Consider the following 17,480-nt stretch of genomic DNA (forward strand, 5'->3'; position numbering starts at 1 on the left):
CACAAAGATGCATAGACACCTTTAACTCCACCACCAGCATAGACACAGAGAGAAGGGGGACAACATTGTTCAATAACAATTTATTCTTGAAGACATGCTTGGACATGCTTGTGAAAGTCTTTCTTAGTATTCATGCCAATAAAGAACAATGAAACTTAATTTGAAAGTGAAACAGAGAGAGAAAGACAGTATAGGAGGAGAACCCTGATGTTTGCTTACAGAGATCTGCAACCAGGGAGACTTATGTAAGAGTAGGAATGAGTGAAGTCTCTTTTCTCGGACAGTCAACAGTGTCTAAGATGTTGCTCGTGGTGGTAGTTCAGCCCTAAGACACACACACACACACACACACATGCTTGTGCTGTAAACACACTCCCTTTCTGTCTGACAAAGATACACACATTCATTTTATAATTCATCTTCATACCTGGTTGTTGCACTTCAAATATCCTCTTAATTATGACCTGGAGAAGAAAGCAAAGCTGTAGGATTAATACATTTTGATGTATGTTGCTACAGTGAACAAACATTATACGAGGTTGCCAGATTTATTTACAGTAACCTTGTTTCTCTTGATATAGTGTTTTGAATTCAGAAATAATTGCACGTTCTTGCAGATCTATCAGGCTAGATCTGAACAGGCCAGAAGGTGAATATTGATCCTCCCTTCCACTCTGGGGTTTCCTGAGCCGGCCTGCAGGGCCATCTTCCAGGCCCCCTGGGGAAGGTGAGAGGAGGTCGATTCTGGCCTCAACAAGGCGTCTTTGTCCTCGTCCCGGGCAGCTGGGGGTCTCAGGCCAGCAGACACACGCCAATATTTGGGTGGAGAGGCAGAGTGCAACGTCCCTGTCTGTTCCACCTCACTGCCTCCTTTCTTATGGGTTAACAAGAAGCCACAACTGCTCCTCCCCCACCACACACACACACACACCCCACCAAAGATACACATGCACATTAAGCATAAATTCATATTCACACAAAAACCACACAGACACACACACGCACAAAAACCCCACATATCCTTCAGTCCAGCAGATTGTTATGACAGTTTGTCCTCTTTCTCTCCCTTTATTCTCCTCCTTCCCTCCCTCCCTCCATTTTTTTTGTTTTGTTTTGGCAGCTTCTGAGGTTCTTTTGTCTTCAGCCGACTTTCAAATGTCTATTTATTCACCGTGGTTTAATTGTGTTGTCGGCAAGATGTGTTTGAAATTGCTCAGTTTGCACATTTTGCATTACAATAGGAGCCATTGACCGGCCTGCTCATCCCGCTGTCCAGTGCCAGGTCTCCTTTTCAGAGAGGGCTGTTTCATCTTTTTATGCAAGTCTGCATTGTATTAAAAAATCCATAAATTAACCTTTGATGAATCTCTGTACTTATACTTGCACAAACATGTCCACATGCTTGACTGGACATAGCCTGTTACAGGCATATGATGGCTGCAGAGGGGCAGTTTTTGGAGCCGTTTACATCCAATTAACAGCGTGCTTTGAAGTTTTTTCGGTTGGCTTTGAAAAGACTGAACAATGCTGTTGCATTATGTCACTCAAGTGTTTGTTTTAGGGCATCGCCTAAAGCTTTTATATAATTTGTTACACAAATTCTGTAATTTGCAGGGAAATCAGTTGGTGTATATGGGGCGAATTTTCTGTTAATTAAACTTGGAGACATCTAGAACATTGCACTCTTTCTTTAAATATTTAGGACATGATGTTACAGCGATCAACATATCTGAGGAAATGTTAATTTGATATTCAAATCATTTAGAGCACAACTTGCAAAACATTCAGTAGGCCGTTTCCCTCGTGACTCAACAGCCCTCTGTTTTCCTCACGCCCTCGTTCTCGCTGTCTGACACACACATACTTTTTCAACCATATTAATAGTATTACACTGCCATGGATAGGAGCACTGTGGAGTCCATTTTGCAAAATTTAACTCAAGGTCCACTAGTTTTTTCGAGAGCGTTAAATGAAGTCACCAAATCTGGGATAGTTTGCCCACTAATAAGGAACATGATCTTGGTCATGAGACAAGTTAGTTTTACCCTACTGATCATCTGCTGTTGTCAAACAGAATTCAAAGAACCGTTCGTGTTTGGATAATCTGTAGCCACATCCTCTGAGGGACAGACGCTCTGACAGCAGTTTGCTTTGAAATGAACAGAGCAAGAATTTGAAAGTTAAAGTATACCACAAGGTAATGAAATCAAAAGAAACAGCAAGTGATGTCTGGTTTCAAAGTGGAGGTGGATTGTTTAAACACCACAGCAATATACTGGCTCAGTGGCTGAGACGTCACAAGCATCTTTAAACTTGGAGCCTGCAGGCAGCACTTTCAGAGCCACCTCCCTTACTCTGAGTGTGGGTACATTCCTCTCCGGTTCTCCTCCCTGTAAACGTGTGCCAACCAGACATCTTCCCACCCAACGCCCAGTCTGGACTTCAGCGTCTTCTCACGTAGACCTGGCCTCTGCAGAGTGAGAGGTACGGAGAGGCATCACCTGACTGACACTGGCTGAGCAGACTTAGCACATTCTTCAGGGTTTGAGGGTTTTAATGTGTGCGCACATCTTGACTTGGCGAGTGCCAGAGCCGCAGCAGAAGCTTGCACTTCACATACCACATCACCAGAATGTGTGATATCGCTATGACAAGGGGGTATTATAAGAGCGAGACGGCATTGACAGACAGGAGGAAGGAGACGGGTGTTCCCGGTAAATACCAAAACCGCTCCTAACCTGCGTTCGGAAACTATTCCAGGCACGTTAAGAGCACCTGTGTGATTATATGGCTGACCAGGCTGTTTTAATGATACAGCTGCCCAATTCCAGTCGTCAGTCCCTGGAAAACAGAGGACAAACGACGAAATATGTTCCCAACAAGATGACATTTATTGACAAGTTCTGAGCTGTAGAACATGAAGTAACAGATGGTGTGTCAGTAACAGCTTCACATACCAGTATATTTGACTTATTGGAAAACGGTACACAAATGAAATGATTGTTGAGAGAGAAATAACAGAATTATGTGCTACAAAAAGGCTTTGATTATTCACACTACCCAAGCTGGGTTAAGATAAAGATACAAAAATTAAGACCATTAAGAGATTTCTTTGTACAAATTGTGCAAATCAAAGGCTTCTACAAATGAATTACAAAGCAAGTATACAATCTATACACACGCAAAAGACTTCCATTTAAGATACTCAGATATTATAGCTACAAAGTTAACTACTTTGGAAACACATAGCTTCCATTATTTAAGTCCAAAATAACACTAAGATTAGCTATTTGTATTTTGGCAATATTTGTGTTATTGTGTTTAAATATGACCCCTGCTATTAAGTGTAGTCATACATTTTCACAATGTAAGAATGTTTTCTAAAGGAGACAGTTCTGTAAAATTATTTATCACAAAACTTGTACATTCACAAAAAAAAAAAAAAAAGTATTCAGAACAGAAAACATGAAACAAAAAGGTTTCCCTTCCTTGAACAAATACAGGCAAAAACTATACAAAACCCTGAGACACAAAACAACAAAATGACAAAATCATAGTTTGAAAAAACGAGAAAAGTATCTTCTTCAGCCGTAACGGGCCACATTCTCTCTTGCGAGCTTGTATTTTAAGTTGAGGAGGAAGATTCAAATTTAGCTCACCAAAATTGAGGGAAGCCCAAGTCCAACGTCTAAAAATACAGACAGGAAGATTGTTTCTGTGCACAAAATCATACACTTCCCCAAATGTCTTCTCTAGTTCCCCATACGCCTGGCAGAGCAAAGGTCTAATTCAGTCTATCAGCAATCCAAATAAATTACACCTGAGTAAACGCCCAGTGTCAGGAGGGGAGAGGAACCACAACAAAGCACAGCCGACTTTCTTTTTAAGTTCGCTGTAAAACAACATGTCAGTGAGAGACACTAATAAGTCCTTTCAGAGTCTGTTAAACTGGTAATCTACTGGCGAGATAATACACATTTGATGATGGAGTGAGTCAGTTGAGCAGTGCAGGGCCGACACAGTCACAGTAGCTTATTTGACCCAGGAGGTGGAAAGAGAAAATCTGAGGCATTTGCCCAGAGCACACATCTATGCTATCGGTCTGCTTCCTGGCTGTGGCTTGCATGTTATATAGAGACGACTGTGAGGTCCCTGCAGTATACATGGCAACGAGTCCAGCTCAGGCTAGTGGCGACATGGGAAAGTTACACAAGAACGACGAGTAAACAGATCAGGTGCAAAGAGGCCGCAGACTTTCAGTCTCTGGGCTGTTTCCAGGAATCAGGCCTCCACTCCTTTGCAGATGAAGATAATGTGAATCAGGCTAGGATGGAGCCACAGCAGGAATACACAAACCCTTCCTCCTCCTCCTCCTCCTCCTCTCTGCAGCCAGTGAAGGGAGACTGAATACCAGACACCATGGCTGATCTGGGGAAAGAGACAGAGGGAGATTAATGTTTAGGTCCTCTGAACTCAGAGGAGCTGCTGTTGTATGAGGACCGACCACATGACCAGAGGGGCGGCCTGGACATTCTCGGGGAGCGGAGAGGAATGCAGAGACTTGGGTCCTCCGAGCTACACATCAGCTTATCACCATGCCATTTTATCAGGCTTACCCACATAGCGTTAATAATGCTTCAGGACAGAGCGTTATTTAACCAAAGTCCTCCTGGCATGTGGGATTAAGCTGCTCAAGCCATTTATGTCGCTAGGTAATAAATATCTGAGGGTGGCAGTGAAGAGGACCCAGCTCTGTGAAAATAAGCTTCTCTGGACTCAGATAAATCACATATTCAAAACCATCTGCTCATCTGCTTTATCCAGATATAAGTCACACTGTATGAGTCTTTCTTATGGTTCAATTTTCAAATTCCTGCATGTGTTAAGCACCATTCGTACAACAAACACTGAGATGAATTCTTTTGAATCTCTCATCTCCGGCTCACTCTGCAACCTCGGATACTTGGAGCGTCTAATTTTCCTCCCCTGCTGTTATAAAGGAATGCTCCACTGGATATTTGGGGAAGGGGGTGAATATGATGTTTACATCTAATTTGCATATTTTTGATGATAACTCAGCTCTGCCAGAGCAGATGAAGAATGTGTTTGTGCTCTCTGTGCTGGGAGGTAGAGAGTTGACAGTTACAGGCAGGCTCTGCTGGGGGTTTGTTTGGATAACCTAATGAGTTCTCATTTCCATGGCCAACAAAGCCGGCTGATACTACAGAAGCCTCAACTGATCCATACACATCTGTTACTGTTGTGAATACATTGCCTGGAGCATAACAGTCAGCAAGAGCACTGTGCTACTGGAATAACAACAGAGAGGCACAAAGAGGTTTCAAACAAACTTCAGATTAAGCAGCAGTAGGAAAACTATCTGATTGCACATTAAACCCTCTTGAAGAAATACTGTGTCAGGTTCATGCTTTGCAAACGGCAGTATTTCGTATTAAACCCAAATCCTAAAATAGATCTGTCTACAAAACCAAAAATGCAAAAAAAAAAAAAAAACAAAAACAAAAACTGCTCAGTTCCGCATGTTGAATAGCCTCTTTGCAGAAAGCAACTAGGGCAGAATTTTGGTACCAAAACCAAAACAATGACACCTTACTTTGAGAAACATGAGCAATTTTTCTACAACATTTTTAGAAAGCAATAGTTTGACATTTTGGGAAACACAACCTTTTCGCAGTCAGTTAGCTTAGCATTAACACTGGAAACAAAAATAAAAATCCACCTACAAGCGCCTCTAACAATATAATTAATATAAAGCCAAGTTATTAACATGGCTATCTCATTTGGTTTGATCTTTACTGAAAAACTACTGACGTTCGACCCACAGCCCATATCAGAAACTTCTAACTCTGCTCGCCGTTTCTGCCTAAAGCCTGAGTAAAGCAAAAGTAGCGACATTTATCACATTCAACTGCAGGCCTGATGGAAGTTTCCATTGCTGCTCTCTCTGTGAGTTCATGTGCACGGGTCACAGGCTGAGTTTTGCTACTGCTGCTGCTGCTGCTGCTGCTAGTCTAATCTCTCTGAAGTGCAGATGATGCAGAGCATGCCTCTGAATCTTAAATACTTTACTGCTCTGGTCTGCTCCAACTACGACAACATCGCTGTTTCATACGAGTTGCAGCTTTATTTTTAGTCGTCTATCTCTCGAGTTCAGTGGGAGTGAGCTTTCACACACATTCATGTTGTCGAGCCACTGGCGCAATATGAACTCAGGTCAGCAAAGTGTATTAAAAGTACAGATCAAAAAGGTCTCTCGTGTGTTACACAACTAAACAGCCTAGAGGGGAATGAAAAACTTAGACTACGGTGTCGAAATGTATTCCACAAAGGTTATATGTCTGTCATCATCAGTACATCCATAAAAGAATCTGTCTCACACTGCCAAACTTCAGCTCCCTCAGCTGCAACAAGGGTCCTGCTGTCCTCAGAAATGAGTCTCAGAGTCCCTTTTTTATTACCTGTCATGTCAAGTTCAATTATATACAACACTGAGCTGTACCAGCCACGCTGTTCAACTTTGATGCATATGTAAAACTACCGTCTTTTATATGGAAAAATTCATCCTGACTTGTGTTCAAACTTTCTGTTTTTACTTGCTCACTGTACCGAAATAGCCAAATCGACCTTCACAGATATGACCTCCTCCTGCCAACAGGGAGGAAGATTTCTTGAGTGAATAAGTGTGGGATGCCAACACGTTAATAACTGTAGCCCAGAAAGTACCCAGATGCCCCGTGTGTGTGTGTGTCTTCGGTCTGGTCCACTGCGGTAACCGCAGTGTGCTGCTGAGCGGGATGGAGGGAGTCCATGTGTCCTTCAGCTGACCAAACAGATGGGCCGGGACTATATGAAGTGATTGGATCTGGCACTCAGAGGTTTAACCTGACTCAGTCTGTCTGCTCCACACGGGAATAATGCCAGATTGAGTTTGACAAAAAGAAAATAATGACCAAATCTCAAGCTTTTTCATGATTTTAAAATGTCACACTTTCTAGTTGAAGGAACACACACACACACACATACACACATCATGGGACTAGGTCACATTTAGTGGACGACACCTGCATCATGACATTCATCTGCAGTTTTTTTTATTTTGTTTTTTTTGTTTTATTGCACCTTGGACTCCATCTGTGCCTTCTATAGGCCCAATTACCCACAATACACCAAACCAAAAGCTGAGTCCTCTTTCTTTATCTGTCCCTTGTGTCCAACAAGGCCTGTGCCATGTTTACTAATGACCATCTAGAATTCCACTGTATTGACCATGGTATGAATCACAGTCACTTCATTTACATGAGTTTGCATTGTTTTGAGGGACAAATAAAGGACTCCTGGATGAGCCACAAGCATATTGGTACAGCTGCAAAGTATAATGAGCCACATCTTGATGAATCCTTGTAGAAACTCCAGTTTAAGACGGGAACAAAGAGCGTCTCTGTGACTGAATGTGCACCACTTCAGCACTACTTGAGAGGCGCAAATATTACGTAATTCAGATTAATTACCAGGCAGACACACTCTGTCCCATCCCAGCTGGCTTTCTGAAGAGGACCCTGTAACTGTATGACAGCTCGTCTCTTTTTGAGGGTGTAATCAAATTAGTCTGGGTGATTATTCAGCCATTTTAAGCATCTTTTTCCCTTTCGCTTTTTGTTACTCGCAGCGTGGAGAAAAGACCAATAAAAACTCCATTAGGTTTATGCAAATTTAAGCAGCCTTGCCAAGGGCTGTAATGTGGCAGATTGATTACTCAAGGGACGGGAGACAAAGTGTGTGTGTGCACGTGCTAACTTTAACTGTGTATGTGTGTGTCTGAGTGAACGGAGGTGGGATCGTTGTTGTACACAGATGCCGCAATAAAAGCCTCATTCAGCTTGTGTTCCTGGTGGCCCTCACAGCGAGGCATTAATAAAACATTAGTATTGAGTGACTGGGGCCTCTGCTCTCCTCCTCCCTGATCCCACTGTGACCTTTCCATTTTACAGCAGCTGTCTGGGGATGCAGAGAGCCCGCCGACGACTCCCTCTGTGGCCCCCTGACCTCTCCAGGTGTACCCTATCGCACAAAGCCGTGCCCACCTCATAAGTGCTTCAGTTGAAGCCGTTAAAAACGGAGAATGCTGCTTATGTCTGTGATTTGGAGCGGAGCGGGCTGATGAGAAGGGAGGGATAGAGAAGGAGAGGGGGGGGGGGGTCAGAGAAAACAAAGGCTCAAGTGTAGATAACAGTCATTTCTGGGGCTGTTATAGTTCGGTGGTTTAAAAGGAGAGAGAGACTGTTCTGAACTTTGTGCAGGGATCTCCGGTTACATCCTGTCCGCCTAGTCTAGTACCAACAACGGACCAGATTACACCCTGATGCTATTTGATGTATGACCTCCAAAACATAGACCAAAAAAAACCCATTTCAAATCAACTGTAAAGATTACACAGCACAAAGTCAAAATATTAAAGTGAAATCTGTTTAGATCTTGATGTTTTTAGTTTATTTGAGAGCCGTCTAGACCATAACAAATACAGACCATAATACTTTAACATTTACAAATACTTTCCCATCAACAGTGGGTTCTGGTTTGGCCTTGGAGTCTGCAGTTAGTCACATCTGGTAGAAATGCACAAGGCTCCAAAGTACAGTAGGTGGTGACAAAATGAGCAGGGAGAATGGTAATCCCATACAGGCCACGCTAACTGCCAGGACAACTGAAAGGCCTCAGCCACAAGGCAACATTAACAAATCTTTACTAATGGGAATGCAGGCCACACCTTCATTCCTCCCAAATTAGAGTAAGGATGGCTGGCTTTTTAAAGGACAGGCAATGCCAGCAATGCAACTCCCTGTGTGTGTGTGTGTGTGTGTGTGTGTGTCTGTGTGTGTGTGTGTGTGTGTGAGAGAGAGAGAGAGAGGGTGAGTAGTATGAGCAGAAAACGAGTGGTTTCACAACTGCGTAAAAACTTACAATACTACTAGTGAATACTTGAACAGCTGACTGGTGGTTTTCAGCCCCATCATAAACATGAAAGACACACACACACACACACACACACACACACACACACACACACACACACACACACACACACACACACACACACACACACACACACACACACACACACACACACAATTATTTTCCTCTCTGATCCCAGCTGAAAGTTGACAAGTATTTTTAGTCAGGCGTTAGTCTCGGCTGCCAAACGGCGCAAAATATAGCTTTGCTTCTCCTGGTCTTACCCGCTCTCCGCTTCATCCTCCTCCTCTGTTTGTGTATATATCTGTGAGAGTGTGTGTGTGTGTGTGTGTGTGTGTGTGTGTGTGTGTGTGTGAATGCATCCTGCTCTGTGTCACTTTGTTGTTCCTTAAATTTCTGCCACTTCACTCCTCCTCTGAAACCCCTCCCCCGTCTCGGGTGAGAGAAAGTCAAGCAGCGTCAGGGTAGGACGCCCGCTCAACACGCTGGAAATCTGAGCTTTTTCCATGTCTGCTGTAATTAAACATAAAGGCAGTCGGCAGCGTGATGGTTACTACCGTAACTGCCTAACTGAATTCATAAGGATGCGGTGCCTTGATCTTTTATAGCCAGGCTGTCTGTCTCCATCAGGCCGGAAAAACCTTGAGTACCATGGAGACAGTGGTCCGTACCAGCAACCTCATAATGCTAAGCCCCCAGCTCCATCATACCCAGCTGTTTACTGTAGACACAAGTCACACATAAGCCCTCTGCTTTTCACTTGCTTCCACTTAGCTTTACTTTCAAACTTCTTGGCAGCGTAGAAGTTTTGTTTGGAGTCACTCTGACAGGAAAAAGCTGCTGTTCTTTGCAGAACAGAACAGACTGATTTATCTAAACTTTAGTCACGGAAACTGACTTAATTTGTCACACTAAAAGGGTTTTTTTCTGGGTAACAACTGAAAAACTCTGCTGGTAAGGGGACATGGGGGGGGGCATGATCATGAATTTTTGACATCTTTACATGTGACTTTCAGCAAGAAAGTGTAGTGTACGCATTGCATAGGTAAACTATTGCTTTAAGTGTGAATGTTTGTTATACTTGATGACAGACATGTCATCAAACAGGCTGCATTAAACCAGTGAACATATAGCACAAAATGATTACATCAGGACAGATAAAGTATGTGCTTTGTGAAGCCATGAGAATGTAGTCTACCTAATAAAACCCTGCCGTATTTTTACTTTAAAAATGCATAGCTTTAGTAAAGATAAAACCACAAAATCATCAATAAAAGATGCAGCAGAGTCTGAGCTTTTTAAAATGCAAATCTGGTGTAGCAATGAACTGTTTTCAATTGATTGCATCAGCACTAAAAGAAGATCACGGGACAGGCCTTGCGTCATAAAATTTAAATCTAGCTCTACCACCACCGGGCACATGTAAAAACAACCCTAAAACCTTCAAAATATCATAAATAATATGTGTTTTCTCTAGTCTTGTTTCATCTCCTAGCCCCTCCGTCCCTCCTGCCTCACCCTGTGCGCAAAACTCAAAACACCTCGGGAAAAATGTATCATCTCTTATCTCGCATGAAGCTGTGAAAACTGCCACCTGTCGTTCCTTCAGGCAGATTAGGATAAGCAATTCTTCACTGATATGGTGTGTTACATTTCAGTCAATCATATTTTCATACCATTGAGATGGATCCTTCTTCCTTCCACCCCCTTACTCCCCATCTGAACTTTTTACTCTGAGCAGAACATATCGCCCTGTATTCTGTCACCACATATGATGCTTAAGTAGATTTTTGTTTGGTTTTCATCCTGTAAAGCACTAACCCGTAAAGTTATATATGAATAAAATTGTATTATTTTAGTTAAAACAAAATAAGCACTTGTAGAAAAATGTTGAGGATACGTGTAAGGACATAATCATCAGACTCATCAAGCTCACCAAAACCTCCTTGTGCTCCTCTGGCTCCATGCCCTCTATATTTTTGAATGCCATGTGTCATATCACCTTTTACACTTATAACTGCTCTAAGGTACTGACTCATTCTAAGGTACTGACTCATAATAGGCAGTCAGTTAGTGCACAGTAGGCTAGCCCTGCAGAGCACTGCCACTACAAGCACAGACCTGATCCCTGCCTCTCCACCTCGCTCCTGTCGCTGACACAGGTCTCATGTTGTAGCTCTCTCTCTGTAATTACCAACACCACTGACATTCCTCCTGCTCTCTAAACCAGGAGTCCACCGTGTTTATCCAACAGCCAGCCATCACAGCAGCTAGATAATGTGTAACTGTAACCACTGGCAACCCTGACAACAGCGAGGGGTTTTAAACTGGCCTCGTCTGGTTCAAACTGACATTCACGTGGGTTTGTTAAACAAGTGACAGAGCGGTCAGAACTGATTAAAGATATTCTTGTTACTATAAAGTCAGTTCCCATTTATTATGTGACAATAGGGACACTATGAATAGCACATATAATTCACATCTTGTTTGTTTGTGACAGTTTAAGGAAACTACAATTACTCACCGTAGAAACCTCAGACAGTTCGTCCCTCTATGCTGAGAGGTACTTCCATGTGCTGACGAAGGCGGTGGGAATGAGTGAGTAGGGCACGCTGGTCACGCTGTCCCAAGAGTCGGATGATGGATCGTAACAGTCTAGTGTCTTACACCTCTGAGCTCCAAAGTATCCCCCGACCACATATAGTCTGTTTCCTGACGCCACTGCGTGGCAGCTGATCCGTTTGGCTGTCACGTCACCAAACTTGGACCACTGGTATGTCTCGCTGTTGAACCGGTAAGCAGAGCTGGCTGAGAATTCAGTATCGCCGCCGATCACTACGACATGGTTGCCGACTACAGCTGCAGCCGTGTATCGCCACAGCTGTGGACAGGCGGCTGGTACAGACCACCGGTTCTGGCAAGGGTCAAAGCACTGCACCTTGGGATACTTGTCTCTGTTGACACTGGTGCCCCCAAAGGCAAAGAGTTTGTTTTTGGCACCAACAACAGCAGCGTTGCTCACCCCTTCTCTGAGCGGAGCCACCAGCGTCCATTTATTGGTCTGAGGGTCGTACTGTTCCACCTGTTTGAGAGACACAGATGGAGAGGCGGGGAAGGATCCCGCAAGAGAAGTGTGTCCTCCCACAACATACAGCATGTGGTCGAGCTCCGCAGAACCATGTCCAAATCTGGCTACCAACATGGGGGCTGCTTTGGACCACTCATCATGTAACGTGTCGTAGACCCAGACATCTTTGGAGGCTCCGTTCTCAGAACCGCGACCTCCGGTAACGTAAACCTGAGAGACAGGCAGAGAAATCATATTTTGAGTACAACTACACAACGTTAAATGAAAAATGCAAATATTGAAGTATGTATATACATCTCATACATACCTTGCAACCAATAGCACAAGCACTGCATTCTTTCCTGGGGCTGGGGATGTCTGTTTTGGGGGTGATCTCCTTGGTCTTGTTGTCGATCACGTAGACTTTATCACACATGAAAGTCTGTCCTCCCAGCAGCAGCAGGGCCTGGCTGACCTTTCTCGGCCGCGCACAGAAGCCTGTTACAATACCGTCGTTCTGGAGTATCCTCATCTTACACCGTACGGCATCTTCAACAATTTCCCTGCCTTCCTTATGGCACATCACCAGCTCTTCTGAGGCGACGTTCTTCAGTAGATATGTTTCGGGGAGCAGCGCCAGGCGGACACAGCGCAGCAGCTCAGGCAGCTCACTGTGCCTCTGCTCCATGTCTGCCTTAACCCAGTCGATAACAGCCTCGTACACAAGGCTCTCATCCTCCACCTCCAGCTCCTCACTGAGAATTAGCTCCTTGACTTTATCTCTGGGCAGGCTGAGGAAGTCTTCTGTCTTGAAGAGAGTAGCAAAGTTTGCCAGGCACATCCTCCACGACAGCTCGTACAGTCTCTGACACTGATGGGCGTCTGACAGCAGCATCATCCCCAGACAGTTCGACTGGTGGAGGTTCTTCTCTAGAAACTCTGCCGCTGCGTCCCTGATGTCGTGGAACTGAAGCATGTCTCCGGCTTCTAGGAGAGACTCTGCGTTTTCCTCGTTGATTATGATTCGGGCCGAGTAGGCGTAATCAAGCAAGAGCTCCAGAACCTCCGGGTGGAGAGAGTCATGGAAGTTGACTTCAGCGTCACGACTCTCCCTGAGCCCGCCACCGAACATGGCCTCGAAGTATCGGCTACAGGAGGCCAGGACAGCTCGGTGACAGGGGAAGGATCGGTTTCCGGCCTTCAGGATAACATCCGTGAAGACTTTTCGCTTGCGCAGCAGGTTGAGTTGAGTCAACAGGCTGTCGGCGTGGGACGTCTTGTGGAAGAGTTGGATATTCATGGAGCCAGAACTAGAGCGAGACTTTCTGTTTTCGTGGTTACTGACAGACATCTTGACTTGAACCTGGAAAGGAGGAAATACAGAGGAAAAATATGAGCACAAGTACAAAGAGACACTCCTTTGCATTTGCTTAATTTGATAGTTGAACAGAAGGAAGAGTTTTATGAATGAATGCTCCTATTGATGTGAGCGCTACCATAAACCCTCCCATTTTATAATCAAACAAACATCATTATGACAACAGCTGAACAACAGGCTTATGGCCTCATATCAGTTTACCAAGTTACATCGGAAATGAACTTCAGACTTTCGAGAGATGAAAGGGGATCAGATAAGAAGCAGTCCAATAGAAACCAGTGTGTGTACACTGCGTGCCATAAAAATTTACACCATGAAACATCAATGTCAAGACTCAGCTCTCAAACCTGTAACAAATGAGCTACCTTAACATGCTCCTAATACAACCTCAATGTTAAGTAAAGAAGCAACACCTGGGTGTGTTGCTGTATATCACATCTTTCCACCCCTATAAACATGTCAGGGCTGTGAGTCACCTACAGCCACAGCAAGAGCCAAAAGATTCCTGCCAGCCTGTTCTGTTTCTCTGCTGGTTCACATACAAGATGGTGCCAAAGGCAAAGCTTTCAAGCCCACATACGATCTCACACCTCAGACCAGCTCCTTGAGGATAAAATTATGTAACAACTGTACAACAGATAAGAACCCAATCTTTCTTTTGATCATCTGCAGTGGGTTTAGACTAGCTTGCAGCTGCTGCTTTAAGCAGGAGGATATTCTGGGGTGGAAATATTTATGCTGAATTTAAAATGATTAACCTCTATTGCATTCTGCACTCAAATTCTAGTAGATATAATTATGCAATAACAACACATTCAAGTTTGTTATGAATATGACTAGTATGAGGCAATCATGGCATGCTACAGTGGGTTAATAAAGACTGTACACAACTTGAAAACGACCAAATATATAAATATCTTCCGCATAAAAGCCTCCATTGTTCCAAAGCAGATAAATTTAAGTCGGCTATTCAGCCCCACTGAAAGGGAAACGGTGGACTTCCGTGGAGGGACTCAGCGTGAAATCCAATTCGTTTTGTGCAGTAAATGTGAAACTCCGGTCAGCACTTCAGCATGCGCTAAACTTTCCTCCCAAGTTAGCAGCAGCAGCAGCAGCAGCAGCAGCAGCAGCAGCAACAGCAGCAGCAGCAGCAGCAGCAGCAGCAGCAGTAGCAGCAACAGCAGCAGCAGCCTGCAAACATCCAGGCTGCTACAACCACCAGACATCAAAAGGATCCAGTGTTACAGGCTGTAACTAAACCCTCATTTCGGAAGTTGGAGAAAAGTCAAACGGGCACGTATCTCGGATATCGACACTTGAGGAGGATTAGGAGTTTTAATGCTTACCTTGATAGGAGCAGGGCTAAGCCGGATTCCTTTATCTCGGTTACAACTTGTTCCGCCGTTGATTTGTTTGAAGTTGTGGCTCAGTTTAAACGATTCCGCTTTCCGAGTATCCTGTATCACGCCCTACACTGCTGGGAACCGGTTGAGCCATTTGTATTCGTCGCAAGCTTTTGAATTTAAACGTGAAAAACTAAACAAACAAAAAAAACAATATAAAAAGTTATACGTCGGTTTATTTCGAGAGCCACGCAGCCTTCAGCAGAGCAAAGAGCCGAGCGAGGAGAAAGAGCAGGGACAGCACTAGTGTTCGTTCAGGCTCCTCCTATTCCTGCTGCTATTGTCCAATGAGCACAAACACCTCAGAAAAAGGGCTGCCCTGTTCTTTATCCAAGAGGCTATCATTGTTAGATATCTATGCCATAAAAAAATAAAAAGCACCTGCCACTATATGTTTCATCTGCCTGCTTTGTTCCTCACTTTCACTTGAGTCTGCGTGGAGAATCAAATCTCTAGTTTGTCACCAGTATCAAAGCAATGCAAGATTGTTTGTACAGCACCTTTCAACAGCAAGGCAATGCAAGGCAGAAAAGCATGAAAGTATGTGTAGTATATGTGTTTGTGTGTGTGTGTGTGTGTATGTGTGTGTGTGTGTGTGTGTGTGTGTGTGTGTGTGTGTGTGCATATATATATATGTGTGCATATATATATATATATATATATATATACACACACATACACACACACACTTTTACATTTACTACACATACTTCCTCAGATTCAGGATACATAACACCGCCACAACCCAGCCTTGGGTTCAAGCACTACATTTACAGTAGACAAGCCATGTTTAAGTGCCTATAAGAAAGACACTAAGTGAATCCTTAATAGTTTCCTCTGCATTTCAGAAATACTGAGTTTATGAGTTCCTCCAACACAGCCGACAGTTCAGTAATGCATACTGTAAATTTTATTGCCAGAGATGAATTTTTAAATGCTGTTTCAAAGCAATCTCCACACTGTCGGGAATACTTGAGAGAGAAATGAGGCCTGAGGCCTGATGCCTCAGTTCATTTATCATTTTGTTGGCCCAAGAGTTGTTCAATTCAAACATACTGAATTCAAAAATAATGGACCCTTAGCTTATAACATACTTATCATGAATAAGTTTCTTACTGTAGAATGTAAACTTCCCCTGGGTTGATAAAATCATTCAGTTCACAAAATAAAGAAAAATTGAATATTAATTCTCTGACACATGTCCAAGCAAAAACAGAGAACATGGTCATATGATACAAAGTTTACCCAGATACTAGTACTGATTATAATCATCAGGAATAGTGATCAGCATCCTTGCTCTCTACCAGCACCAGGCACAGTGTTGCCCTTGCTCAGACTGCCAGCTTCACATATCCAGCAGTCTTAGTGGTCATATGATGGCAGGTTAAAGTCCTTCTGAGGACCATGAGGTCACTTCTCCAACTGAGTTCCTGACATTTTCTGATGGATTTACGCACTCGTGAGGTTCAAAGAAATTTATGAAGAATGTCCCTCAGTTCCAGGCAGGTTATCAGGACAAGGATCAGCCTGCACATACAAGGAGTTTTCATGGGCTGCTTAAAACGTGATACAACACAGAGGTTATAACAGCCACATAAACATTTTGAAAAAGACTTTGAAGTAATCAGGTAAAATTGTGTATTCTGTGTATTTATAGTATGAGAAATATGATATAGTAAGTAACATCCAAATATTAATTTCTTTTAACTCTCTTACACACTTAAACTCATTCACACTTAAATATACTTTAAATAAATACAATACTAATGTCCCTTTTCTGTGCGACTAAAACATAGTTCTTTGTTGGGACATGTCTCAACATGTTTGCAGGTGTAACAAATGACATTGTAAAAGGTTTGATTCCATTTTAGGTGTGCCATTGTGAGGGCCCTGCTTTTGTGTATGCTGGCTCCACATTTTACTGGGACTCTTAAAAGCAACAGAGGCATTTTTAAACGTTATTAGTTGCACCTGTGCTTTTCATGCTTTAACAGTTCCATGAAAGTCAGCAAAGGGGAAAGAGTGATAGCCAGAGATGAAAAAAAAACAACTAACATAGCAGAATTACTTGAGAGGTTAAATGGACTTAGGATATTTTAAATATTTGGGGTTTAAAATAAGCTCATTTTATTCAAACAATAGAGGCTCTGAGCATTATTACTCTCTCTTAAAACTGACAGACTGAGAGAGACTCTCCAGCGCCGTAGTCGATGCCTACACTGCTCAGATTTCTCCTGCTTCTCTCTCTCTGTCTGTCTCTCACTCCCTCTTTCTGTCACTCAACAGCTGCTTTTGAAGATTAAAAGCTGCTGCTGTTTCTCAACTGTCTGAGTTTATGTAGTGTGTGTGTGTGTGTGTGTGTGTGTGTGGTGTGTGTGTGTGTGTGTGTGTGTGTGTGTGTGAGAGCTTTCCTTTTATCCACTATTTCTTATTGTTTCCTTACAAGGGATTTAAATTTCAGTGCCACTCGTATTTCAAGTTACCAAATGTCTTTTTTGAGGGCCGAGCAGCAAAGCTACATAGGCATCCATTGTGTTTCTAACTTTTCATCTTTAACTTCTTTTTCCTCATCTGCTATGTTAGTCTATGGCAGACTAGATCTGCTAGATCTGTATGGTAAAGATTTGGCACACTGAGTGGG

At 43.3% G+C, this 17,480-nt stretch overlaps 1 protein-coding gene across 1 annotated transcript; it reads right to left on the minus strand.

Annotated features, from left to right (window-relative positions):
• Positions 1-2,868: 2,868 nt before the first annotated feature.
• enc3 (ectodermal-neural cortex 3) lies at positions 2,869-15,087 on the minus strand. The gene is made up of 4 exons (XM_056379342.1): positions 14,783-15,087; positions 12,387-13,421; positions 11,516-12,289; positions 2,869-4,428 (listed from the first exon to the last, which is right to left on the minus strand). The coding sequence occupies exons 2-3, from the start codon at positions 13,407-13,409 to the stop codon at positions 11,543-11,545; spliced, it is 1,770 nt and encodes a 589-aa protein (XP_056235317.1). The 5' UTR covers positions 13,410-13,421; positions 14,783-15,087; the 3' UTR covers positions 2,869-4,428; positions 11,516-11,542.
• Positions 15,088-17,480: the final 2,393 nt, after the last annotated feature.

The sequence above is a fragment of the Seriola aureovittata genome, chromosome 6 (assembly GCF_021018895.1).
Source record: "Seriola aureovittata isolate HTS-2021-v1 ecotype China chromosome 6, ASM2101889v1, whole genome shotgun sequence".
Classification (NCBI taxonomy): Eukaryota; Metazoa; Chordata; class Actinopteri; order Carangiformes; family Carangidae; genus Seriola; species Seriola aureovittata.